The following is a 27013-nucleotide window of genomic DNA, read 5'->3' on the forward strand; positions in this document are numbered from 1 at the left end:
ATAACAGTTCCTGTTGACTTTTTGAAAGATGGAAACAGCAGCGAGGCAGGTATTTCATTATTGCTTTCATGGTGGAGAAAATAAACTCATAGGATGGGAAAGTGTGTTATGTGAGGATTGCTGAGACTTGGAGCACATGGCCTTTCCATGTGGTGTCATGTGGTTCCTTGTTTAAATGGTAACCTTTGATATTCTGTTCCTGCCAGAATCTCTCCTATGCTTCCCTCCCTTGCTTCATCCTATCAGGAAACGTAGTCTCTCTTTGATATTAATAGTAGGCAAGAGTTATTAAATGTTCACATGTTTGAAGCAAGGTTTGCATGTATGATCACCTCTTTCAGTCCTCATAACACTAAGAGTCACAAGATTCACATATGTACATTTTGCAGACAAGGAAACTAAGACTTAGAGAAATTAAGGTACTTGGTTTTGACCAAGTTTGGTGAACCAGCTTGTAAATAATAAAGCCAACTTCAACCCCAGAGTGGTCCGAGTTCAGAGCCCACACTCTTATTAACCACAACTTTATCACAAATGGCCTTTTATATTTGTGAATCTAATCTAAACTCTGTGAAGGAATTTCCTCCATGAGGCTATCTTTTTCTGGCACTTGTACAATTGCTATTTCTTAAACCATCCTTCATTACCACGATCTCCACCTATCCTAGGGGAATTTGGCTGTGTTCCTTGCTTTGGTTCCAGCCACATGTCATTGTCTGTCGACAGTCACTTCCCAGCTCCGTGATGTGAAGACTGCATCATAGTTGCTGCTCTGTCTCCGTGATTTACAGGGGTAGAGTGGATTGTCCCTGCCACCACCGCCCAACTGTGCGTGCACAGATCCACTGAGAAAGCAACTGCCTTAGCAGGACCAGCATTAATGTGGATGTTGACTGTTGTCCTGAGGTCATTCTTCAGGGTGAGATCACAAATTTCCCTCCTTTGAGGCATGGGTCACATGTTCTTACATGCCACATCAGCAAACCCTGTCAGCTCTGCCTTCAAAATATATCCCAGAATCCAACCATTTTTTACCACTTCACAGCTACAACCCTAGCCCTACCCACCAACATCTCTCCTGGCTCCTTCCTCCCACCCTTGCCCCCCTGTGGTGTGTTCTCCACACATAGCATGGAAGATCCCTTGAAATGTGAACCAGATTCTGTCACTCTCTTCTCAAAATCCTCCAGTCCCTTCTTGACTCATTCAGAGTAAAAGCCTGCTCACCTACCAAGCTACCTCTTCAGCTTCACGTCCCACAACCCCTCTCTTGCTCACTGCTCTTGGGAAACGATGGATTCCCTGCTCTTCTTCAAACAGGCCTCACGTGCTCCCATCACAAGACCCTTTGTACTTGATGTTCCATCTGACTACAAAGCTCTTAGCTCCAGTGACGCCACGGCTCCTTCCTCACTCCCCACTCCTCCAACCTCAGGGACAATGTGACTCCTCAGAGAGACCTGTAAGGACGTTTATGAAGAAGCAACCTTCCCCCCACACTCCCTCCCCGCTCACCTGCTTTTTCTCTGCTCAGTTATCACCAAGTGACATGTATTTGTTTTGTTTTTCCCATTGTCTGTCTCCCTCTTTGTGTCTCTTACTCACTGCTGTACCTTAGCCCTTTCAACAATACTTGGCCTGTGGTAGGTGCTACAAAACTTTAATAAATGGGTATAGAATTTACAGTTTACAGAAATGATGAAAGTATTTATTCATCCATTAAATGACTTTTATCCTCAAAAGGGTTATAGCCTAGTGTAGGATTGGGGTTAGGGGAATGAGGTAGAAATTCACCTTATACATTCCCAGCGTTGAGTGTTGTGATGGAGGCAGGATAAGGATGCACCAGCCTCTCAGTAGAAAGGCAGGTGAGTTAAATTGAGGGATCAGGGAAGACCGACCCAAGAGGTGGCTTCATTCTGCAGAGATTGGAGAGCAATGAAGAATGTTAGGAGAATTACAGTCAGATTTGCGATTAAAATGATCTCTTGGATGTCTTGTGGAGGAAGATTTCAATAGGCAGTGGTTGGCAGCAGAGAAACCAGGAAGAATTCAGGGACTCATGGGAGCAGTACACACAGAACAAGTCTGTTTTCTGACTAGGAGAAAGAACACAGGATATTTAGGGGAAGATTTGACACGTTGAGTCTATGGGGAAGAATCCAGTAGCTTCCAAGCCAACAATGAAAGTCTAAGCTATTGTGTTGTTGTTTTTTTTTTTTTTTTTTTTTTAAAGATTTTATTTATTCAGTTTTTTCCCCCCAAAGCCCCAGTAGATAGTTGTATGTCATAGGTTCACATCCTTCTAGTTGCTGTACGTGGGACTCGGCCTCACGTTGGACGGAGAAGCGGTGCCTCGGGGCACTCCCGGGATCCGAACCCGGGCCGCCAGCATCAGAGCGCGCGCACTTAACCGCTAAGCCACGGAGCCGGCCCTGTGTTGTTGTTTTTGTTTGTGAATATAATCTGAATCCTCAATTTTAGAGAGTTTTCAGTTCTAAGTATGTACTTTATGTTTAGATGTTATGATAATGATTCTACAAAAAGGTGAAAATCACTCTGCTCTTGATATAGTAGATAACACCTCTTTACCCATTATCTATGCATCCTATGAAGACAAGAAATGATTGAGAGGCAGTAAAGAGGTTAGTTGCAGTGCAGAGCCCTGCCCGGAGGAAGCAAATCCACAAGATGCAGTTCCCCTTTTTCTATGCAAAGGACCAGGTCAGTGAGAGCAAAGTGGAAAGTGAATTCTTCCCAAGAGCGGGCAGGAATGTCCTGCTTGAGGGAGCTGTGAGTAAGGGTCAGAGGGCTTTGCCCAGCTCCACATTGGGTAGTGGGCCCAGTCACTGCAGAAGCCTGTACCTGGCTAAGGATAGAAAAAGGAAGAGGTAGCGGGCCAGCCCCATGGCCTAGTGGTTAAGTTTGCATGCCTTGCTTTGGCGGCCCGGAGTTCCCTGGTTTGAATCCCGGGCACAGACCTACACACCGTTCATCAAACTGTGCTGTGGCAGCATCCCATATACAAAATAGAGGAGGACTGGTACAGATGTTAGCTCAGGGCCAATCTTCCTCACCAAAAAATAAATAAATAAATAAAATTAAAATTAAAATTTACTAAAAACAGGGGCTGGCCCGGTGGCGCAAGCGGTTGGGTGCACACTCTCTGCTGCGGCAGCCTGGAGTTCTCCGGTTCGGATCCCAGGCGCGCACCAACGCACTGCTTGGTGAGCCATGCTGTGGAGGCGTCCCACATAAAGTGGAGGAGGATGGGCAGTTGAGGGGACAAATGTCCGCAGGACAGGAGAACAGGGGCACCCTTTAGTTTACTCTGTGGAGTTTATCAGCACTCTCCACAAAAGCAATAGTCAAATTTTAATTTTAAAAACAGTGGCCTGTGCATATCTAAAGTGTTAAAGAAAAGAGAAGGGCTTGTGGTGAAAAGCGCAGGTCGCCGCTGCTGCCTGACTCCCGTCGGGCTCCCGGTCCTGTCCGCCTGTGGCGGTCCTTGTCTGGCGCTGTGCTTTCATCCGATGGCCACTTCCATGTCTGTCCTAAGGTTAGACGTTCTCTACTGCCTTCCTGTTATCTCAGATGAAGACTCAGCTTCCTCCCAGCACCCACCTCTCCTCTCAGTGTAGCCGTCACCTTTGTGATCGATGCTATCTTTATAACGGTGCATATTATATTTAAGTCTCTATATATTACTTCAACAAATACAGGCACCCTTTTTAATACTTATGGTAGTTTCTTACCTACAATCAAAATGGAAGTGTAAATTATTTTCCAAGTACCAAACTAATATTTGTAAATGTTTGGGCCCTTCTGCTAAGATTTCGAACGTGGGAGCTCCTGGTAGTCGGATGTCCTTTTCTGCTAAGCTGGGAAGAGAGAAAGGGTTAGCCTTTCTTAACCTGACTGCTGAATTGTGGAGGTGCTTTCTGATGAGGCCACCTTCTCCGGAGTAGGTTTGGTGTTCTGTGTCCTCTTGGTAATGCTCTTATACATCACGGCTGACCTTGTCTGGGGCAGGGCTTGGCAAACTCTGGCCAATGGCCAAACTGCCTGTTTTACTGGGACACGGCCACACCCGTCTGTGTACTTGTTGTCTATAGCTGCCCTCGTGCTACAGCTGCAGGATCAAGTAGTTGCAACAAAGCTGGAATTTTCTGCAAGCCTAAAATAGTTATTATCTGGCCCTTGACAGAAAACATTTCCCAGCCTGTGCTCCCGACCCCTCTAGACTAGAGCATCATTCAGTACATCCAGACTCTGCCACGTGAGCGACTGCTTCCTGAAGCCCGCTCTCCTGCTCTCATTTGCTCTGACGCACGGATGGGTGTCATCCTTTCTCCTGGTCACTTAACTGAGTTGGAGCCATTATTTCCTGTATCCCGTGATCTTTCTCTCTCCGATTTACCATCTTCATTTTGCCAGAACAAATAAATATTCCATTGGTTTCGTAACTAAGAGTGGAGGGTTTGCAGAGGAGTTACATTTTCTGAATTCTTTTATATCTGAAAATGTCTTTTCAATAAATACAATAAATAACTAGTCAAGGCATAGACTTGTAAGTTAAAGATACTTTTCCCTCTGAATTTTAAGAACATGGCTCTGCTGTCTTTTACCAGGGGACCCTGCTGCTGACCAGCCCCCTGCCTGGAGGGCTGTCCCTTGAATTCCGTATTAATGTGCTGCACACCCTGAGGCGCTTTCACTCTGGGGATGTGAGCCCTTTGAAACTCTTCATTATTACTTCTATGCAGTTTCCTCACTTGAGTTCTCTTTATTCTCTGTGGAATTCCTGTTGGTCATTTATGAAACCCCTGGATTGAGATTTTACCATCTTAAGCATTAAACTCGTATCTGTGGTGTTTGGGTTTGTTCTTTGTAAATGTAGATCTGTTCTATTTTCTAGCAGACTTCCTCAACTGTATCTACATATGTTTCAAGACTTCTATTGAGTATTTTCTTCTGCTATGATTTTAATTTCCAGATATCTCTCTAATTTTTTTATTATTTCTTTCTTCCGGCGTGCAGATCTTTCTTGATAGATGAACTATCTTGTCACACGTCATCGCTGTTCCTTTTAGTGTCCTTGTTTCTATTTTATTATTTTTGCCTCTCTTTAATGTTGGGGACTCTTCTCATGTCTGGTGATCCTTGGCTTTCCATCCTATTCACTGAGGCGCTGTCAGAGTCTCTGGGTAAGAATGCAGGCATGTCGACATTGGGCCTTACTATGGGTGGTTAGGGGACTTTTTATTGGAGATACTCAAAAGCCAATATGTGGTTTGTATTTTCCCTGGGAATATTCATTTTTTTCCTAGAAAAGAATCTTTTGCTATTTAGTGGGAATTAGTGGTCAACTCTTCCTTGTAAAACTTGCAAACTATACCCTTGCCCTGTTTGGGGCCTGTGCCTCACTCCTGCCCTTGGCCGTAATGGGCATGTCTAAGCCAGGAGTCCATCTTTGGTTCTGCCAGGTGAATTTCTCTCCTCAACAAAAGCAACCTCTTGCTTCCCTTTTTATACCCATTAATACTCCTCAGTCACTCTCCATCTTCAAAAACCTGCTGAACTCTCATCCACGGGAGTCTCATCCCTTGTCTTCTGTCCTTAAGAATCTACACCTGGTGTTTTCTTTTTTCTATTACTAGAGTGGCCTCAGAGAGGGGATGAAATAAGCACGTGTTTACACTACATCTTTAACCAGAAGCCAGGCCTGCTACGTTTTCAGTGCTCATACCTCAAAAATAAATAGACTCTTCTAATATCTTCTTATGTATATTGATTTCTGACTCTCTGACTGAAAATTTATTTGATTAAATAAAACATAAAAGTAAGTGATGGATGGAGAAATAGGCTGATCTCCTTTTATCTCAAGATAGCAGCTAATGTGTGGAAATACCAGTTTTATAATATCTCAAAAATTTCTCCATATATGCAGACTAAATGGAATATACTTTACTCTTTAGTTGTGGATTTTTTTTCTGACTGTTGTTCTTTCCTAATCCAAAGGAAACATAGCATCCACGACAGGTGACACGCAGCTTTCATTTATTCCACTAACATGAACATGAACACGCTCATATTTTCCCTGATTCAAGATTTTCTGTTCAGGGAAATCGAAAGCAATTATCTGGCCTTCCATTATTTACAAAAGAGAAAGAAACAACAAGTGTTTCACATCTTTCTCTGCTCTGCTGTAGTTTTATATGTCTACACAAAATGCTTTTTAAAAGTTTCTGAAAATTCTGTTGTTTATTAATCTCAATTTCAAAGAGTCATATGATATATATTCACATTATTACAAATGCATTTCTCTTTATTTCCATCGGCCTATTGAGTCTTTTAAATTTTATGCTTTTTTCTTTAACTCTTGGTTTAAAAATACAGGGCCAAACTTAGAACAGACTTGAAACTTATGATAACATCCAGCTGTCGGCCATTTCTTGAGCTTTTAATCTAATACATAGGACTAGGTGTTATTCATGTGGTTTTAGCAGATCCTCTTGCAGAGCTCAAGGAGTGGAGCTGAACCCGTTATATTCCCTTTCAGATGTGATAAATGGTGCCGTCTAATCTTGAGGGGCTGCTGCTCGCCATGACTAATTTGGGGACACTGAAAATAATATAGGCTTAAATTTGGGGTTGCAGGTACCACACCAAAAGTATAGATTTTTAACTCATTAAAAATCTAAGGATTTGCTTAAAAAACATGTTCCTAGAGTGCCAGATTGATAAGAATTTTCAAAGTCTACATTCCACATCCTATTCCTCTCCTCAAAGACAACAAGATTATCATACTGGAGAGAGCAGTCATCCACCCAGCAGTGAGAGTGTCAGTGGACACCATGGAGAAGAGTGCCTTTGCCTCCCGTTCAGATTCAAAGTATATGGATGTCTTCTGGACGTCCCAAATTAATTAATTCTGTTAGTATCCATGGCTCATTTAAAAGAGCTGGAAGGACCTAGTATCTTGTAAATTTTAATAATTTGTTAGTTCAGTAATGTATTTTTAAATTAATTAATTTATGTAAAGCATTTAAAATGGTACCTAGTACCTACTTGGCTATTATTTTTATTAACTTCACACAATAGGAAGCAATGAGTAAAAGTATATTAAGAAATAGCAGTTTTTCCTAGTTTTGAAATGGCCATGCTCAAGCTCAAAGAATTACCTATTCTAACACTTTGTAAGCAATAGTTTCATAATTTCTAAGGCAACATCCAGTATTAGGGATAACAGTTCTGGACTTTAGCTTCTTACGTCTCTCAAGAATGAGGTGTATAAAGACATATTCCAAAAATGGAAAGCAAAATTAACAGTAGTAGTACAATCAGAAATTAATAAATCTGCCAGTATGGTAGGAATTTTTTTTTGTGTGTGTGTGTGAGGAAGTTAAGCCTGAGCTAATGTCCGTTGCCCGTCCTCCTCTTTTTGCTGAGGAAGAATAGCCCTGGGCTAACATTCATGCCCGTCTTCCCCTACTTTATATGTGACGCCTGCCACATCATGGCTTGACAAGCAGTGCATTGGTCCTCGCCCAGGATCCGAACCTGCAAACCCTGGGCCACCGAAGCAGAGTGCACAAACTTTAACCACTATGATACCGGGTGAACCCCAGGAATTTTTGATACACTTCCTTTACTTCCTAGGTCAAGGAGAAAAAAATCAGAGAGGCTAGAGGATGTGAGCAATACAGTTAACAAATTCTCTCTGATGAATATAGAGAGAATAATAAATCCAAATTTGCAGAATTACATTCTCTTCAAGTACACAAAGTATTTATGAAAATTGACCACATACTAGGCCATAAAGCAATTTGCAAAAAATCATATTTGTACAGAATACATTTATAACCAAACTACAATTAAGTTAGAAATAAATAAATAGAAAGGTAACTTAAAAAATTAGAAAGTTTAGAGGAGTGACATCAGCATCATGGTGGAGTGAGCTTCCCCAACTCTCCCTCTCTAAGACACAACAAAAAGGACATTCATATTCCAGCAGAAGCTATTCACACAACACAGGGGACGTCTGAGGCATCAATACAACTGAAAGCCATCCCTCTGAAAACAGAGACAAGACAAGGGTGCCCACTCTCACCACTCTTATTCAACACAGTACTGGAGGTTCTGGCCAGAGCAATTAAGCAAGAAAAAGGAATAAAAGGAATCCAAATAGGCAACAAAGAAGTGAAACTCTCGCTGTTTGCAGATGACATGATCTTATATATAGAAAACCCTAAAGAATCCATTGGAAAACTATTAGAAATAATCAACAATTACAGCCAAGTGGCAGGGTACAAAATCAACTTACAGAAATCGCTTGCATTTCTATATACCAACAACGAACTAATAGAAAGAGAACTCAAGAAGACAATCCCATTTACAATTGCCACAAAAAGAATAAAATATCTAGGAGTAAATTTAACCAAGGAAGCAAAAGACCTATACAATGAAAACTATAAGACATTATTGAGCGAAATAAATGATGACATAAAGAAATGGAAAAATATTCCATGCACTTGGATTAGAAGAATAAACATAGTTAAAATGTCCATACTACATAAAGCAATCTACGGATTCAATGCAATCCCAACTAGAATCCCAAGGACATTCTTCACAGAAATAGAACAAAGAATACTAACATTCACATGGGGCAACAAAAGACCCTGTATAGCTATAGCAATCCTGAAAAAGAAGAACAAGCCTGGAGGCATCACAATCCCTGACTTCAAAACATACTACAAAGTGATAGTAATTAAAACAGCATGGTACTGATACAAAAACAGACACACAGATCAATGGAACAGAATTGAAAGTCCAGAAGTAAAACCTCATATCTGTGGGCAGCTAATCTTTGATAAAGGAGCTAAGGACATAGAGTGGAGAAAGGAAAGTCTCTTCAATAAATGGTGCTGGGAAAACTGGACAGCCACTTGCAAAAGAGTGAAAATAGACCACCTTCTTTCACCATACACAAAAATTAACTCAAAATGGATCAAAGACCTGAAGGTGAGACCTGAAACTATAAATCTCCTGGAGGAAAATATAGGTAGTACACTACTCGCCATCAACCATAAAGGGATCTTCTTGAATTCCATGTCTACTCAGACAAGGGAAACAAAAGAAAAAATAAACAAGTGGGACTTCATGAGATTAAAGAGCTTCTACAAGGCAAATGAAACCAGGATCAAAATGAATAGGGAACCCACCAGCTGGGAAAACATATTTGCAAACCGTATATCTGACAAGGGATTAATCTCCTTAATACATAAAGAACTCACACAACTGAATAACAAAAAAACAAACAACCCAATCAAAAAATGGGCAGAGGAAATGAACAGACACTTCTCCAAAGAAGATATACAGATGGCCAATAGTCACGTGAAAAGATGCTCAACATCACTAATCATCAGGGAAATGCAAGATATCACCTTACACCCATTAGAATGGCTATAATCACCAAGACAAAAAGCAACAAATACTGGAGAGGCTGTGGAGAAATGGGAACCCTAATCCACTGCTGGTGGGAATGCAAACTGGTGCAGCCTCTATGGAAAACAGTATGGAGATTCCTCAAAAAATTAAAAATAGAAATACCTTATGATCCAGCTATCCCACTACTGGGTATCTACCCAACGAACCTGAAATCAATAATCCAAAGAGGCTTATGCACCCCTGTGTTCATTGCAGCATTATTCACTATAGCCAAGACATGGAAGCAACCCAAGTGTCCCTTGACTGATGAATGGATAAAGAAGATGTGGTATATATATACCATGGAATACTACTCAGCCATAAAAAAAGACAAAATCGTCCCATTTGCAACAACATGGATGGACCTGGAGGGTATTATGTTAAGTGAAATAAGCCAGAAAGAGAAAGACAAACAGTGAATGATTTCACTCATATATGGAAGAGAAACCAACACACGGACAGATAGAACTGTTTGGTGGTTACCAGGGGCTAGGGGGGTGGGGGGCACAAGGCGTGGAGGGATGCGCTTATATGGTGACTGATAACAAAAATGTACAACAAAAATTTCACAATAAAAAAATAAATAAATAAAAATTAGAAAGTTTAAAACATATTTTAAAGTAACTTACTGATTAGTCAGAGGGAGAAGGTCAAATACCATATGATTTCCTTCATTAAGTAGTAGATAATAACAACAATAAACAAACACATGGAGACAGAGATTGGATTGGTGGTTACCGGAGGGGATGGGGGGAGGGAGGAGGGCCAAGGGAATGATTCGGCACGTGTGTGTGGTGATGGGTTGTAATTAGTATTTGGGAGGTGAGCATGATGTAGTCTATGCAGAAATAGAAGTATAATGATGTACACCTGAAATTTGTACAATGTTATAAACCAATGTTACTGCAATAAACAAAACATTAAAAAAAAATAAAGTAACTTACTGATTATTTTTAATGTAATTCAATAACTCATTTAAATAACTCTGGGTTATTTTAATATAAATTAGAAAATCCCTAGAACTAAATAATAATGAAAAAAATACATCTTAAAACTCATGGGCACAACTAATGCAGTGCTTTAGAGGTGACGGTGTGTTCTTAAAGCCCTTATTTTAGAAATGAAGAATTCCTAAAATTTAATTAGCTAAGCATCCAACTTAATTTAGAAAAAGAGAAATAGGATAATCGCAAAGAAAGTAGAAGGAGGGAAATAGTAAAGAAAATATCAAAAACAGTAAAATAGAAAACAAAATAACAATAAAATCAAAAATTATTTCCTTAGAAATATTAATAAAATTATAAAACCCTGACAAAATAGGTTAATAAAAATATAAAGTATAAGTAAACAATATTACAGATGAAAAAGGAAAATATATAACTCATAAAACAAATATTTAAAAATCAATAGGAAAATATTATAAACTATGACAATAAATGTAAAAACTGGATAAAAGAGACAAGTATGTAGAAAATTGTGTTTTACAAAAACTCGGGAGGAATAGGAACCTCAACTCTCCTATATCCATTACACAAACTGCATCAGTACTTAACAATTTTTTTTCCCACAAAGGAAATTTCAGATCCAAAATTTGAGGATTTTTGGCAAGTTTTACCAAATGAATAAATCACAAAAAACAGGTAAATCCAATTTTACACAAACTCTTCCACAGAATATTAAAATTTTACTCCCCAGAGAAAAGTGTGAGCTGGAAAAAAGCTTGTTTGACTTGTATTTTGGATTAATGAAGTAGGCGCTGGGCGTTTTTCTTAGGTTGGATGTCTCATTGAACCAAAATTGTTTCATCCCTTCTTTTGGCTTTGTTTCAAGAAGAATATTGTAAGTGCTTATTGTTCAGTTAATGTAATGGAGTGAAATTATAACAAATTTTGCATCGCAAAAATGTTGCTCTATAATGCTTATAATAATAACTCGTAGGACATTTGATGGTAACAGCTGGATTATAAAAAATAATAGAAAAAATTGGGACTGATTTCAAAGCTCTTTAAAACAGGGTTTGTTAAAATCAGTTATGTTCTATGTAATAGCAAGGAAACTGCATATACTGTAACCTAAGTGAATATGAAGGGGTCTTAAGTACATACAGAAAAATACCACATGGGATGATTACAGCTTTATGAAAAGAAAATATAAACTTTATGCTCAGGAAATAGATTAGAAGGATATACACCAAAATGAGATTGGTTCCAGTTATTGGCCTATGGGTGATTTCTTCTCTTCTTTCAAGTTTTGCTCTAGTAAATTTTCTCATTTCAATGTTACTGAATTTAGTTTGCTTCTCGCAATTGATAACATTCAAAGTTTAATTGGCGCAAGTATTTTCTTCCTAGAGGTACAGCTAATAAAAGGCATATATTGCAATATAGGACTCGGTGAAAAACAATATTTTTTAAATAAATAAAATAATGAAACATAAACTTTTAAAAAAGATAAAATATGATGAATGTCTTATGAAAGACAAAACTGACTAAATAAGATTTTACCTAAAATAATAAGGTTTATATTAGTGAAAATAGTGCTCTAACATGAAAACAAATTTTTTAATGTTTATTATTTTATTGGAACATCTGCCTGTTATTACCCCTTGAGAACAAATAAAATCTCATTAAAATGTCTCCAATTCTGAATCATGGTTTAATTTACAGAGGTGTTAGTGCTTATCTGCGCATATTTTCTTTAGTTTTAGATAAAATGATCTAATAATATAGTTTTATTTATAAACCTTTAGTATGTTAAAGCTATGCAAAGTCTTATAATATCATTTTTAATAGTAATTCAGGATACTCATTGGCTTTTGAAATCAAAATAATCATCTATGTATTTTTGGGAAGATGCTTTTGTTCCCATTTTTGAAAACATTTGACCACTGCAGCTGACTGGCCACTAGCTCCCCTTGGTCCTGCTCGTCTGCACACAGCCCTCCACTGCGAATACTGATCATCTGTACCGCCTGACTGAATTCCACAATGTCTTGTGTGTGCCGGTGCAGGGATTCACGGGCCAATGATATTCTCTCATGGTTGCCGCCTCGAATAATGCCTCAAAACGTTCACGTAGACACTTACTTCCTGATGGAGGTGTCTGTCCTGAGGATATCTGTCCAGGCACACAGTCACTGCTCGTTAGTCACCCCTGGTGGTCGCTATGATAGACACTGGGATGACAAGGAAGACAGATTTTCACAGCACAGTGAGAGAGACAATGAACAGAAACTTAGAACTGATAAGTGAAGTGCTGTTAATAGAAGAATGTAAACGGGCACACTGGAGAGCAGGGAGAAAATATGCTTAAAAGGGGGATATTATCCAGCCTAAAATGGAAACTAATATTTGAGAACTCACTCCATGCCAAGCCTGTGCTAAGAGCATCTGTGTATTAATCACAAATCAGTGGCTTAAAAAAACACTAATTATTTTACAGTTCTGGAAGTCAGGTGTGTTGAAGTCTGAGTGTTGACAGTACTGATTCATGCTGGGCACTTCAGGGAATAATCTCTTTCCTTGGCTTTTCCAGCTTCTAAAGGTCACCTGCAATCCTTGGCTTGTGTCCCCTTCTCCATCTTCAGAGCCAGCAGCATAGCATCCTCAAGTCTCTTTCCGACTCTCTTACCTCTATTTCCATCATTCCATCTCCTTCTCTGATTGTCCCTCCTGCCTCCCTTTTATAAGAACTCCTTAGATTACATTAGCCCCATCTGGATCATCCAGGGTAGTTGCATCTCAAGATCATTAACTGAATATGTCTGTAAAGTCCCTTTTGCTATATAAGGTAACATATTCACAGATTCAGAGGATTAGAACGTGGACATCTTTAGAGAGCCAATATTAAACCAAACACAGCTACAAAAAGAATTAAAGGATGAAGATAGGAAAGTGGCTTTTAAGAGATGCTGTGGACTGAATTGTGTCCCTCCCTCACCAAAATTCATATATTGAAGCCCTAACCCTCAATGTGACTGTATTTGGAAACAGGGCTTCTAGGTTTTAATTAAGGTTAAATGAGGTCATAGGGGTGGGGTCTAATCCTATAGGATTGGTGGCTTTATAAGAAAAGGAAGAGAGAGAGATCTCTTTCTCTCTCCATGGTCTCACCAAGGAAAAGCCATGTGAGGACACAGTGAGAAGGTGGCTGTCTGCAAGCCAGGAAGGAGCTCTCACCAGGAACCGGATCAACCGGCGCCTTGATCTTGGACTTCCCAGCCTTCAGAACTGTGAGAAAATAGATCTCTGTTGTTTACGCCATCCAGTCTATGGTATTTTCTTATAGAAGCCCAAGCTGACTAACATAGAAGAGATGATAAGATGGCCCTTAGGAGACTTCCAGGGGGTTATACAAGTCTGGAGTTCAAGAGAGAAGTCTGAGCTACAAGTGTAAATTTGGAACTGAACAGCCTAAAGGCAGTAGTTGGTGGTGGTGAAAGACATTACCCAGAGATAGAATGTATATTGAAAAGGGAATATAGCTGAGAAAAGAGCCATAATTTCTAGTAGCACTACTGACCAATGCAGAGTGCTCAGCAGCCTGATTGTGGGAGGAGAGACAGACAGACGGTTGAATTGGTCCCAAGTTTCATTTGTGGAAAGGAGGTGGCCAGAGGGCGAGTGGAAGAGTGTGGCGACAGTACTGGGAGCTGCCGGAGGCAGGGCTGGGTACCTTCACTTCTGCAAAACAGAGAGGCATGTTTTAGAGATAAGGAAACTGAGACTGGAAGACATGGAGTAACTTTCTCTGAGTCACAGAGATTTTTTAATTAGATTTTATTTCTAACATGACTCTTCTGATGGCAGAATGGAGAATCAATTTTGATAGAGCATCAAGCAGTTTTGAAATGTAAATATTTTTTAGTCTAAAGAGGAGCTCTTTCAATATACTTGAGGCAAGAAAGCAGGGGGTATGAGAGGCCATCTGGTTGAGGCTGGTACACTGGATTAAAGCAGTGTTTGAGGGGTAGAGGTATCAGTGAGTTTGAAAAGTCAAAATGACTTGAATTAGAGTATTCAGCAGTTAATATACTGGACGTTAGGATACCAGAGGTAGAGAAGATGTTACTCTCCTTGAAGACAATGTTGTATTAGTAGCATGTTTTAGCAGAAAATAATAAAAACTTGCCCCAAAAGACAAAGAGGCTGGAAGGTCATGTGGGAAAAAATGGAAAATTTACTTAACTCACTCACTAAAGAAATCCTTACCTAGTTTTTGATAAGGAAGTTAAAAACCTCACTTTCAGGTCTTAAAGAAATCCTGCTTCCTGGCCTAGACCTTAAGAACTTAGCAATGAAGCATAATTAGAGCACCATATTTAACGTATCCTCTATTGTTATCAATATAATTTTAAAAGACTCAGTTGTTACAAAGACTCAAAAAACTCTGCAAATATTTACACATTAATCTCTATCTCTTAAGAAGTAGATAGATGGTAGGTACTCAACCCCACCCACAATTGATGGTAAGGCAGGAAAAAGTTCTGTGACTTCCTCTAATGCCACAAAACAAATTAGTGGTGGAGCCAGAAACAGAAGCCCTGACTTCTGAGAACCTGTCCTCGCCCCTGTTTTGGTCGACGACTCCTTTTGACAAGCCTTGTTAAACGCGAGGAGGAATCTCACATCGTGTTGAATCTTTCTGTAATGTTGAATCAGGAGCATTCAGACACCATCTCACCAGGTGTCAGATTATAAATTTTCTAAAAAATATTGTTCTCTTTCATATGTAGAAGGCGTGCTATGTATTGGGAAGTAACCAGACGGAATTAGTCATAAGGATTCTGATATTTCATCCTTGAATGACAGACAGTAAATACCACTGGGTAGGTGACCCTCTTGATAACATTAATGATAATGAAATTTACCTTAAGACCTTAAGAGACTAATATTTCCCTCTAGAACTGAATTAAAAGTCTGTTACATGTCTTTCCTGTATGCCTCTTCTTTTTTAACTCCTTCTTCATATGACACTTAAAAATATTCTTCTGTTGTCTTTACACTCTGAAAGGAAAGTGTATAGTTAAGTTAAAAAAAATAAGCTGACTACCAAAGACACTGAGGCATCTCTTAACTGTGCACAACGAAAGGAAAGCAGAAGAGACTACGCAAATAAAAAAAAAAATTAGCACATTAGAAACTTCCCTGTCTTCTGGCTCTACTCTAAGATATCCTAACTTTGGGTCTAGAGTTGCTTTTTCTCCTCATTCATTTGTTTCATTCATGCGCCAAATATTAAAGAATTGTCTTATGTACTAGGCACTGCAGATACAACAGCAGATAGAGATAGTCAAGGCTCAAGCCTCTGTGACTTAGGTTAGAGTTGACAGGACAGGGTCAGGGGAGGAGTTGAAATGGAGCAATAGTTAATAAATGACTAAGCTAGTTAAAAATGAATTTGAAAGATAATTTCAAATAGTTGAAAATGCTACACAGTAAATATGTTAATATTCTCAAGCCAAAGACCCCAGGAGCACACTATAGTTAAAAAAGTTGGGTTTATTGCTCATTTCAGCAAGGAAAAACACACAGCATGGGGACTATAACGTGTGTCAGTAAGAGGGTGTTAGAAAGAACCAATTGTGAGCTTGGGGCTCTGGTTGTGTGATTTGGGAGAGGGTCTAAGGAAGCAGGAGTTTGCTCCAGTTTAGATGCTGTGAGAAAGCAGGAGCGACTCTGTGATGATCTGTTTTAATTGCCCTGTGCTCCCCCTGTTGGTGAGGTAGGGATTCCCACAGTAGGGTTGTGTCATGACTGAATGTCCTATAGTGGACGGATGATATTGACAGATATTCACTAATTACACATACTCACAGCCTGGGGGAGGAGGACCTCACACGCTACATGGGCCACATGGAGGTGTCACCTGGGAACCGAGTGAACCTCCAGGGGCTGTGGGAGACAGGCTTTGTAGTATCAAGAGATTGAGGTCCCCCTCGTTCCCTCAGGAAGATGTGATGTGATTGGCTTGTTTCAATCATTCCACAGGCTGGCAAGAAGGTGAAACCTGCTCCTTGGGGACAAGGAGTAGCTGTATCTGATCCACTTGATAAGGAGGGTTGTTTAGCTGGAGGACCTTCTCTGTGGGAGTAGAGGGGAGGAGAACCATGGTAAGGCCATTTGAGGCCCTCTCTGTTTCCCCTGGTTATCAAAGCAGCACATAATATTGGGTCCTAATTTTAGGACTTACGCCACAGTATCTTAATGAATCTTATCTACAGGGAGTGGCGATTAGAACAAGAATAGGGTTATAATTGGTACAGAAGTAGCAGTCACTCCTTTTAGCCAAGAGAGGAGGGGATGTTTAGTATTTTTGCACTGTGACTTTGCCTTTGTCTGTGCTTGGGCAAAATTATGCAGTGGCCTTGCTCCGTCTCATTTTATCGTGGTCTCAGAGTGACCTCGTCAGGTTGGTATAATGTCTGATGGGAGAATCACATAACACAGCTCTGAGAGCAAGACCAGCTCTTTTTTTTCTTTCTCATTTGGAAGGACCTGATGGTAGTGGGAGACTAGGTTAGATGGGTTGATCAGAGAAACTTTTCTGAAGGAGAGACCTCAAATCTTGGCCTTTACTGCTACTAAGAAACCATCCACATACAGAAGGACTGAGGAGGGTGGAGACAAGGGAGGAAGAGGGACAACTTGTGGAGGGTGTTCCTGTCAGAGGGAAACAGCAAGTGTGAAGAAAGAAACACCTCGTTACACCTGAGAGATGTGTTTAGAAAACCATCAGGAGTGTGGCTCTTTGCTTCAGTGACTCTCAGGGGGTTGGGGGAGGGGAGAACCAGAATCTCGAAACATGGGGAATCAAATTCTGGAAAGCCTGCGGGGGATCATGGTACGGTAGTCCTCCAAGACGATTGTCCCTCATCCTCACCATCCTCTCACAGGTTTAGTTCCATTATGTAGGCTTCGTGTGGAAAATCCAATACTAACTGATATTTTGACATGACCCTATATGTTATACAACACAATTACTTGTCCAGAAAGGTTTTACCACCATCCAGGGAGATAGGTGGAATTGTTGGCCGGTAAATGGTCTCTCGGTGGCAGAAGATCAGTTATCCTAGATATAACTTTCTTTGCTCTCTTGAAGTGATTTTCTTCCAGACCATCTAATATACAACATATTTGAGCTAGGTCTCCATTTCCATTTTATAGTGAAGGGGTCCTAGTATATGGTTTTATCATTCCATCCAGCTGTGCATATCCAGTTGCTGTATTTAAACACTAGTTGGTTTGAAGACACCGTTGTTACCAATTGTAAATTTAGCATATTAACACAAGAAAATATTCACTATGACAAACACCCCAGACAGCAGAGAACAGTGGTTATAAGCATGGACGCTAGAGCCAGACTTCCTAGGTCCAATTACAGCTCTACCACGTTCTAGTTATGTCACTGTGGACAAGTTACTTAGCGCGTGTGTTTCAGTTTGCACATCTGTGAAGGGATAATAATGGTACCCACCTTGAAAGTTTGTTGTCGAGATTAAAATGTATATTTAGTTTTCAGACCTGGCTCATGATAAGCACTGTGTAAGTGTCACCTTTGTAATAATCATGGTGACAGTGTATCAGAAAAGAAAAAAAGTAATTAACACCATATTCTTTGGGTCATTGAGTTAGTGAAGGACTAACCAGTATATATAAGGATTCACAGATCTTACTGAGGAAAGATTTCTCTGACTTACGGTTATATGCAGGGCCTCTACTCTTGATACAAGGGCGGTCGTATAAGGGACCAGTCTTTGGCAATGTCTGAAAGTACACATGTAATTTAAAGTATTTTTTCCTCTCTGCCTGATATGTCTGATACATCCAGGCATACAGTGGATAAGGGTTTTAATATACTATGTGCCAGAAATTTTGGACTTTACCTGAAGAATGCACTAGGAGTCTCAGATCTTTAATTGAGTCAACTGTATTTAGTGTTACTGAAATAAGTGTGATAACAGCTTGATCATGCAGAACTTGACATGAAGAAAACACCTGCCTGGTGTTAATAAGTTACATGAATTTCAGACAATAGAAAACCAAAGAAAATTACCACTACGCCTATCTTGATAAAGTACCAACAGAGCTCTCTATTCACTTCCCTATATTCAGAAGTTTATTTGAATTACTATGAAATGTTAACAAAAAATCACTTGCATTATGGCCTCATGGCAGGTGAGGAGTTTTAAAATATAGCTGCTTCTTTATATGTACTGGCAGATTTATTAAGGCAAAACAAAAGAAAAAAGAAGAAAAAAATAAATATTTGTTTTGTCCCGGATATTCATTACAACCAACTAGAGTGATCTGAGAATGAATTTCAAGTATCTTAATAGGCCTGGATGTATCAGACATTAATTTTAACACAACACATACCTTTTCTCTCAAGGTTCAGAACCTCAGTAGAAAAATGTTGAAAATTTCTATCAATTGCCATTTGTTTTTTGTCTAAGAGAAAATCTTTAAAAAATCAAAAACATTATTACAAACAAAGCTGAAAAACTATGGCTTCTTTTTGCTGTGACCATAAGAGCATTTAACCCCCAGCAGATTGAGAGCGTCATTAAGTAAAAAAGATTATTAATGTTTTGATGTCAAATTTATGCAAGATTTGTAAAACCCCAAAATCATATGCACTGAATTTAGGGAATACATTCTAGTTAGTGTTTTGGTTTGCTTGTGTAGCACACATATAACAAACTCTTGTTAGATTGCCTTCTATTTCTAGTGAACATGTTTATGCATAATTTAGGAAGCAAGCTTTGACTTGTTTCCTTTCTAGTTTCATTTTGGTTTTGTTTACTTAAAAAAAAATTGGGGGATCTACACCAAAATGTAGTTAATATTAATGTATAGTCAACATTTAGTTATCTGTAATCAATTGGTGCGAAGAAAATATGGATAATTGAAATCTATAGTACTGCAAAAATTTAATTTGCTCCTCTGTACTTAAACTTACATTGCATCCAACTATTGGCCAGACCTGCCAGCCAATAAGCCAACTAAAGATATTTGAATTTTCATTCCTTTCACCCTTTCAAATGTCTATATAACCTAAAGCACATGAATAGCACTTTCCAGTTTATAAGCACTTTCACATATATTATCACTTTTGATCTTCCCAGTATCTTTATGGGGAAGGAATGTTATTGAATTATTATTATCTTCACTTTAGAGATGAATAAATTAGGAATTAAGCATCACGCTCTTAAGTAAATGCAGGTAATTGGCCCTAGAAAAATTGTCTGGAATTTCCAGCAGTACTAAATTTGTGGCATTGAACTGAGAAGCCTCCGGCCTTTCTCCACAACCACCTCCCCAGTCAGCCTGTCTCCTCACTGTACCATGTCCACCTCATTCTCATCACTGTTTCTGACCTTTGAATCTTTGTCTTCACTTCTCTCACTCTTTCTGTGCACTGCTGTCTGAAATGTCCCTGCTGTTTTGGAATATCCAAATGCTACCCTTCTTTCAAGGTCCAGAAAAAGTTCTACCTCCTCCAGAAAGTCTTCTAACTCCCACTATTCTTGTTTAACTAACACAACATTTGCAGGGATTGGTGCTTACATTCTTAAGTGTTTCATTTATGTCTGAATTCTCCTACTAGACAATAAGCTCCGGAGAATCAAGTCTTATACTGCTTTGAAACTCACAGCCCTCTTGCATGGGACATATTTGTAGTAAATTCATGATAAATATTTGGCTATTATTTAATCTGCCCAGCGGAGCCATTGCTGAACCATAGATTGTCTTACTGTATTTGTATTCCAACCATATGACTTGTAATTTAGCCTGTCTACTTACTATAGTTGAGTTCAGCATGGTCTTTTCAGTATGTTCATATACCACTTGACCCGAGTATCAATTTCTTTTTTTTTTTTTTTTTGTGAGGAAGATCAGCCCTGAGCTAACATCCATGCTAATCCTCCTCTTTTTGCTGAGGAAGACCGGCTCTGAGCTAACATCTATTGCCAAACCTCCTCCTTTTTTTTTTCCCCCAAAAGCCCCAGTAGATAGTTGTATGTCATAGCTGCACATCCTTCTAGTTGCTGTATGTGGGACGCGGCCTCAGCATGGCCGGAGAGGCGGTGTGTCGGAGCGCGCCCAGGATCCGAACCCGGGCCGCCGGTAGTGGAGCTCGCACACTTAACCGCTAAGCCACGGGGCCGGCTCCCGAGTATGGATTTCTAATGGCAGTGAAGCCCAGGCTTGTGGCCTTCGGGATTGAATCAGCTACACATGCCTGATGGATTCCCTGAATGGAACAGGCTTTTGGCCCATATGTCAGTATTGAGAACAGGAACAGGAAACGGGCAGTGATTGCTTTTCTGTAGAATGCCATTAGCATCACCCATTCTACTGGTCATAATTTCTCAGCAGATCGGCGATATCTGTCAATGGTAGTTCCTGTGGTGCAATGTATGAAAATGCATCCCGTTATTCATTATACATGACGCTGATCGAGCGTATTGTCATTACAAATTTAATTTTTAAGAAAGAAATCTCCATGTGGAGATGACACACTTGAGGGTCACTATGTTAAAAAACAAGAGGATGGTACTGTGTGACAATTCGATTCTTCTGGAATGTAAGTATTCTGTTTAAACAAATAACTGCTTTTGTTCATATTTTAAGGAGAATTTGGAGAAGTCTGCAGTGGGCGTTTGAAGACACCAGGGAAAAGGGAGATCCCGGTTGCCATCAAAACTTTGAAAGGTGGCCACATGGACCGGCAAAGACGAGATTTTCTGAGAGAAGCTAGTATCATGGGTCAGTTTGACCATCCAAATATCATTCGCCTAGAAGGTGTTGTCACAAAAAGTAAGTCACTGATTTTCTTCATTGCTTGTTTTATATATCTATCTCAGTTCCTTAAAAAAAAGCTTCATAGCAGTAGAACAGCCATTCAGGTGATAGCTTCGTTCAGTGTCATCTTCTGATATCACCCCTCAGAGGCTATACTAGGCTGATATTAGGCTATGACATTATCAGAGTTTGCATTGGTCACCAAACAGCTTTGAAATGGTATTTATTACCTGTAAATCATTTGCTAATTTAACTTGAAGTAATGAATCAAGAGTAAAGGGTTATCTATTCTTTTCTAATCTCCATAAGCTATTCACTCCTAAAGCTGCCTAAATGTCAATGTTAATAGAAGAAATAGTTTAAATATTTCGAGTCATTAAAGTAAAATACTTCCGTTTGGAAGTAAATTTCATATACAAATAGAGAATGCTTTATCTGAAGTAAAGCTTGTAAACAAAAAGTTCTGTGTGGAACCCATGTGCATAAATGCCATTAGAACTAAATTATTTTAATTTATATAAAATGAAGAAAAGAATTACAATTTCTGAAATAAAAATCCTGTTTTTATAGAAATACTGGGATCAAAGCCATTCCTTTGAAAAGAATTTTCTTAAAAATCCAAAATTAATCCTATATTCTAAGAAGTAGATTGCTATATATTCACTTTTATTTGAATAATGATAGGGCATAAAGCTTAACTGTATTTCTCCTTAATTTCTTCACTAATGAATTATAACATGTAAAATCCAGTACAGAATGGCATTAAAAAACTCATAAAAATCATTTAAATCTTTGAGAGGCGTTTTTCTTTCATAAAACTTCAATTCCATTTAAATGGTTTTAAATGGAATTTAAGTTTTATGTCATATTTGGAAGCAGGAAAGTATAAACGCTTACGATAAACATGGAAATTCCTAAGGCCTTCCCACGAGGCACTGGCCAACACACTGCTCAAGAGGAGCGGAAGACTACTGATGGTCGTGATAGTTTGGAAGACACAATAGAGTGATTTTGATGAGCGCTGTTGCCTTAGTGGCCTTAATGGGGCTTCCAGCATTCATGCCCTTGTGTTATTCTCTCCCTCGCTGATTCTGGGCTTGTCCACGTGACAGCCTTGGCCAATGGGACATTAGCACGTGTGATGCGAGTGGAAGCACCTTAAGTGTTTTCACACTGGAGCTTGGCCTCTTGCAACACCCCTTCCTGTCCCCAGCCTCCAGTGCTGAGCAAAGCCAATCCTTGTGGCGAGGCCACACGCAGTACTGCAAAGAGCAGGAGAACAGAGGCTCTCCAGTCGACTTCTCCGTCTGAGCTCCCAGCAGTCAGTCAGCACTCAATGCGAGCCTTGTGATGAGCCATCTCCATCCAGTCAACTTATAAAGTCATAAGAGATAATATAAAGTGGTGGTTGTTCTAAGTCACTAAGTTTTGGATGGTTTATTACACAGCAATAGATGAACAGATGGAGTCCAGTTAGAATTCTGCTCTTGCCACTTAAGACTGTTGCAGCTTTGGGTAAATTATTTAACATCTCTGTCCATTACTTCCACATCTGTAAAATGGGGCCAAAATAATTCTGACTCAGTAGGAATACTGTAAGGATTACATTTGTAAATGTATACAGCATTTAGCGTAGTGTGTGGCTCAGAAAAAGCCCCATTAAGTGGTAGCCATCATTGGTGTTGTGTGCCGGGCACTTTACACAGGCATTTACCATTTCACTCCACAGCAGCTCTTATCAGTATCATTATCCACTGAAACTCAGACAGGTTAATTCACCTGCGTGAGGACCTCTGACCCGTCGTAATGGCGTAGCTGTGTTCAAACTGAGTCTGTCTGCCTCTAAAATCCAGGGCTGGTTGGTTTGCTTGCTTTCACTATTTCACAGTGAATACATTGTAGTTTAGTTTATACTTTAATTATCTTATCTGAGTTAAATAACATTAAATAAATAATAATCTGAATGAAATAACATAATATTACTTTTTAAAATAAGGAAAATATTTAGGAGAGTGAAATAAATTCCTCTAAAATGTAAAATTTGGAAAGATCCAGCTATGCCACAATACCCAGTAAAGGTTATAATCTAAAAGAGAGAGAAGAAATAGGACGGTAATTATTTCTTTTATAGTTTCTGACTTCCTTGTCATTAAATTAGCATGAACATTTCAAGTTATTCCTTCTGTTTTATGTCTCTCTGGAAGGAAAAAGATCATTTTAAAGTCGCATTATGGATCTTTGCAAAGCATTTAAAATAACAATTTAAGTATGATATTGAAGTCCTTTTATGTGTATTTATGCATGAAATATCTGGAAATAAGTGTCCAACAATAAATACAAAACTTAAAAAGGATCAGATCTTTATTTTATCCCTTTGATAAATCACATTATGTGAATTTTTCATGTATTCTTATGTGTTTTATTCACATATTATCACCCACATATCAAATATATATAAATTTATGTGTGTGTATATATGTATATAAATTGAAGTATAAGAAAATGGCAAAAACTTTTAGCTCTGTAAAGTAGTAGGAATTATTTATCCTAAATCAAGTGAATAGGTTTAATAAGAGAGTCTGTGGCACTTGTCTGCCTGTTTGAAATACTCATTTTATTTCATATAAACGTTCAACAACAAACACAGTGATTGCTTAACATCTCTAACAATCTTGTCTAAAAATGAGACCAGAGACCTTTACATAGCCAAATTTGTATGATCCCTAAGTCAAGGGTTTTTTTCCATTTCAAGAAAAAGAAAGAGGGGGGGGGGGGGGAAGAAAAGAAGAGAAAGGACACATTCAGTATGCTTTTGAGTGGCAATAACCATCACAGTTTTAATGTGGAGGAGAGCCCCATAAAAGGGTGTTGTGGTGCTGCTGAGGTGGGTGTTGGAGACACAGAAAGGAATAATTCCTGCAAAGATAAGTGGACATATTTACACTGTTATCTTCTTGCTCAAGTGCTATGGGATTTTTAGGAGAAAGGCAATAAATAAATGAATGCCTCGTTCCCATAAACACAGGATAATTGTTCCAAGATTGCCCTTAAGTAGCTAAGAGATAGCTAGCAATTAATGCTCCCTAAGGACTACCCTATTGCATAAAAGATAATACTGACAAAGATGAAGATGCAATATGGGTTTATCCGCTCGTGTTAGCAGAGCATCCTGGGTTCTGAGAAATAAATGCACAGACTCTCAATTGAAAGTAATGAAAAATTATAGATCAAAATCTTCATCAGATCCTTTTATAAGTTCTTAATATGCATCCTTTTTTATCTTACTATATAGGTTTTATCTCTGAGAGAACACTTTTGCTCTTTCATATTTGGGCATATAACCACTTTTATTTCAAACTTGAAAGTTAAATGATTAAAAGCTGTATTATATAAAAAGTGTGTCTGATAAAAGTTGAGCCTGTTTATTTGGTACGCATCACAATTTCATTAACCTGTTAAGATACAACTGATATAAAAAGAGATTAACCAGGCTCAACCATATACTTAGCACAAAGTTTTTCTCCAAGAAGCAGACAGAAGCCATCAGTTAGAGAACAGATGCATAGCCATTAGTAGCATGAACAGTAGCAATTTGTAACAGGTAATGTATCCACCAGTGTCATTAACTACATAACCAGAAAAGAAAGTGCTACCCTTCTATAAAAAGATGAGAACTGTGGTTAAGTAATGAGGAAATACAGTGCAATAACCACACTCTAGTTAGAATTCATGGTGATGGGAGAACCAAAAGGAGAAATAATGAAGTGCCTATCTCCCAGCTCAGTAGGTAAGAACTGAATTTAGATACACTGGCCATATTTCAAATGAATCGTAAGTCCAGTAAGGAGTAATAGAGCCATCAGGATAGCAAACAAATCCCAAACATGACTTCATTTCCTCACGCACGTTCCTAAAGTCCCCGTAGGACAGTCTAGAAGCTGTAAGAAAAAGTGCTGGGCCTCCTCAAACCCTCCTTAAATACTCTAGAATGTTGTGGGTTCCTTCTAGACAGTTTTGAGGGGTCCATGTGGAATCTAAATCAGAGAGTAGATTCCAGGCAGTGAAATATGTTGTGCAGTGAGCACACAAAAACTCCCTTTCTGCTCCCAGAGTTTCATTCTACTTGTCCAGTCATGCGTTCCCCAAGATGGCGACTGTCATTGTTGCCGCCAGTATGACGTCTGCCTCTCCACCTGGTTGCATATCTTGCCACTAGCCACAGGGTCTTGGGCAAGTCACTCAATATCTTTAGGCCTCAATTTTTCCCATTGCACAAAAGATTGAAAAGTGCAGATTGGGCTAGAAAACAGTAAAGTCACATCTCACCCCAATATTTTTGTATTTTATTCTTTTGCCAAAAGAAGAGAGTGATGAGATGGTGGTGAGGAAAAAGTGTGCCAGTGATAACTTATCACCCACCTGCAACTTTATTATAAGTTCAGGTTCATATCAGTGATCTAAGAAGATAGGTTTGGGAAGAAACAAAAATGCCTTCACTAAGTTTATCTTACAGTCTGTAAAGCAGGGAGGGATAGGTAAAATTTTCCTGCAGGCATGATCAGGGTTTGGGTCCATGGACTATACATGGTAGGTGTCAAATATTCTGCAAAACTGAGCCTAATAAAATAAATTAGATTGTTTTTTCTGGAATTCAGCTATTCTGCTAGCTTAAGTAGGGTAAGAGTTTTGTTTTGTTTTGTTTTCCGAGAAACAGTTACTGAGCTCCACCAGCAGTCAGGCACTATTGCTGACTAAAACCTGGAGCCAGAGAAGGAGTGCTCAGTGCCCTGAGCAGCTCATGTGTTGGCCAGTCCACTGGGGGCAGCACACATGTAGGCCAGTATTTCCCAGTGCGGTGTGGCGGGTGCTAGTTTGTATACAGTTATTCATTCATTCATTCATTCATTCATTCATTTAGTGAATGTTTATTGGGTGCCCGCTCTTCTAGTCACTGGTAGTATCATAGTGAAAAAAATAGAACTTCTACCTACAGGAGGAAACAGAAAGAAATATAAACATATGAATATAATTTTCGGCAAAGAGAAAAAGCCTGAATGAAGGGAAGGAGAAAGCCGTGCAGAGTTTGGTAGGAGAGTATTCCAGGCAGAGGAAACAGTTCTAAACCCCTGTGCTCAGACGGAATTTGGCAAGTTAGGGGAGCGTCAATGACAAAAGCATCTCAAAACTGACTCTCATTTCTCCCATGTGACTCTTTTTTTCTAAATCCGGAGGAACTGAAAGAAAATGTACCAGGCTGACCCTGAATGAGTACATAGATAACGATGTTATGAGAGGAATGTTGGGACTTAGAAGGTCCCACTGCCTCTGCAGTTACAGGCTCTCTTTTTTCAGTGATGTAAGAGGCAAGGTCATTTGCTGAGGTGATGCGTAGAGGCTTGGGGTGTTGGTGAGTGTTTAAAGTAAGTCCTGAGAAAACTGGGAAAGAAAACCGGTCAGGAAAAATTAGAAGCATTGTGGACATCACACAGGGCACAAGAGGCCCTGGAGATCAGGACTGAAGCTGCGGCCCGAAGAGCGCTGTGGATAAAGGAGGGAGAGAGCGAGAGCAGGACAGAGGGAAGATGTGCAACCAAGGGAAGGAAAGGTGAGAGGCGGCACAAGAGAAGAAGTCCTGGTTTTCTGTATTTTCTCTCTTCTCCCACCATCCTTAAAATTTACTATTTGCTGTTACTGAAAATAGTGATGAATTATTCTAG

General features: G+C 39.3%; 1 protein-coding gene across 1 annotated transcript in view; it reads left to right on the forward strand.

The window, feature by feature from the left end:
• The window catches only part of EPHA6 (EPH receptor A6), a 788910-nt gene that overhangs the window by 585704 nt on the left and 176193 nt on the right, over positions 1-27013 (forward strand). Inside the window, 1 exon segment of the mRNA XM_087439470.1 lies at positions 21126-21311. Coding sequence (XP_087295596.1) covers positions 21126-21311 — 186 coding nt within the window.

This window comes from Ceratotherium simum, chromosome 15 (genome assembly GCF_057802395.1).
Source record: "Ceratotherium simum simum isolate JZ-2026a chromosome 15, ASM5780239v1, whole genome shotgun sequence".
Lineage (NCBI taxonomy): Eukaryota > Metazoa > Chordata > Mammalia > Perissodactyla > Rhinocerotidae > Ceratotherium > Ceratotherium simum.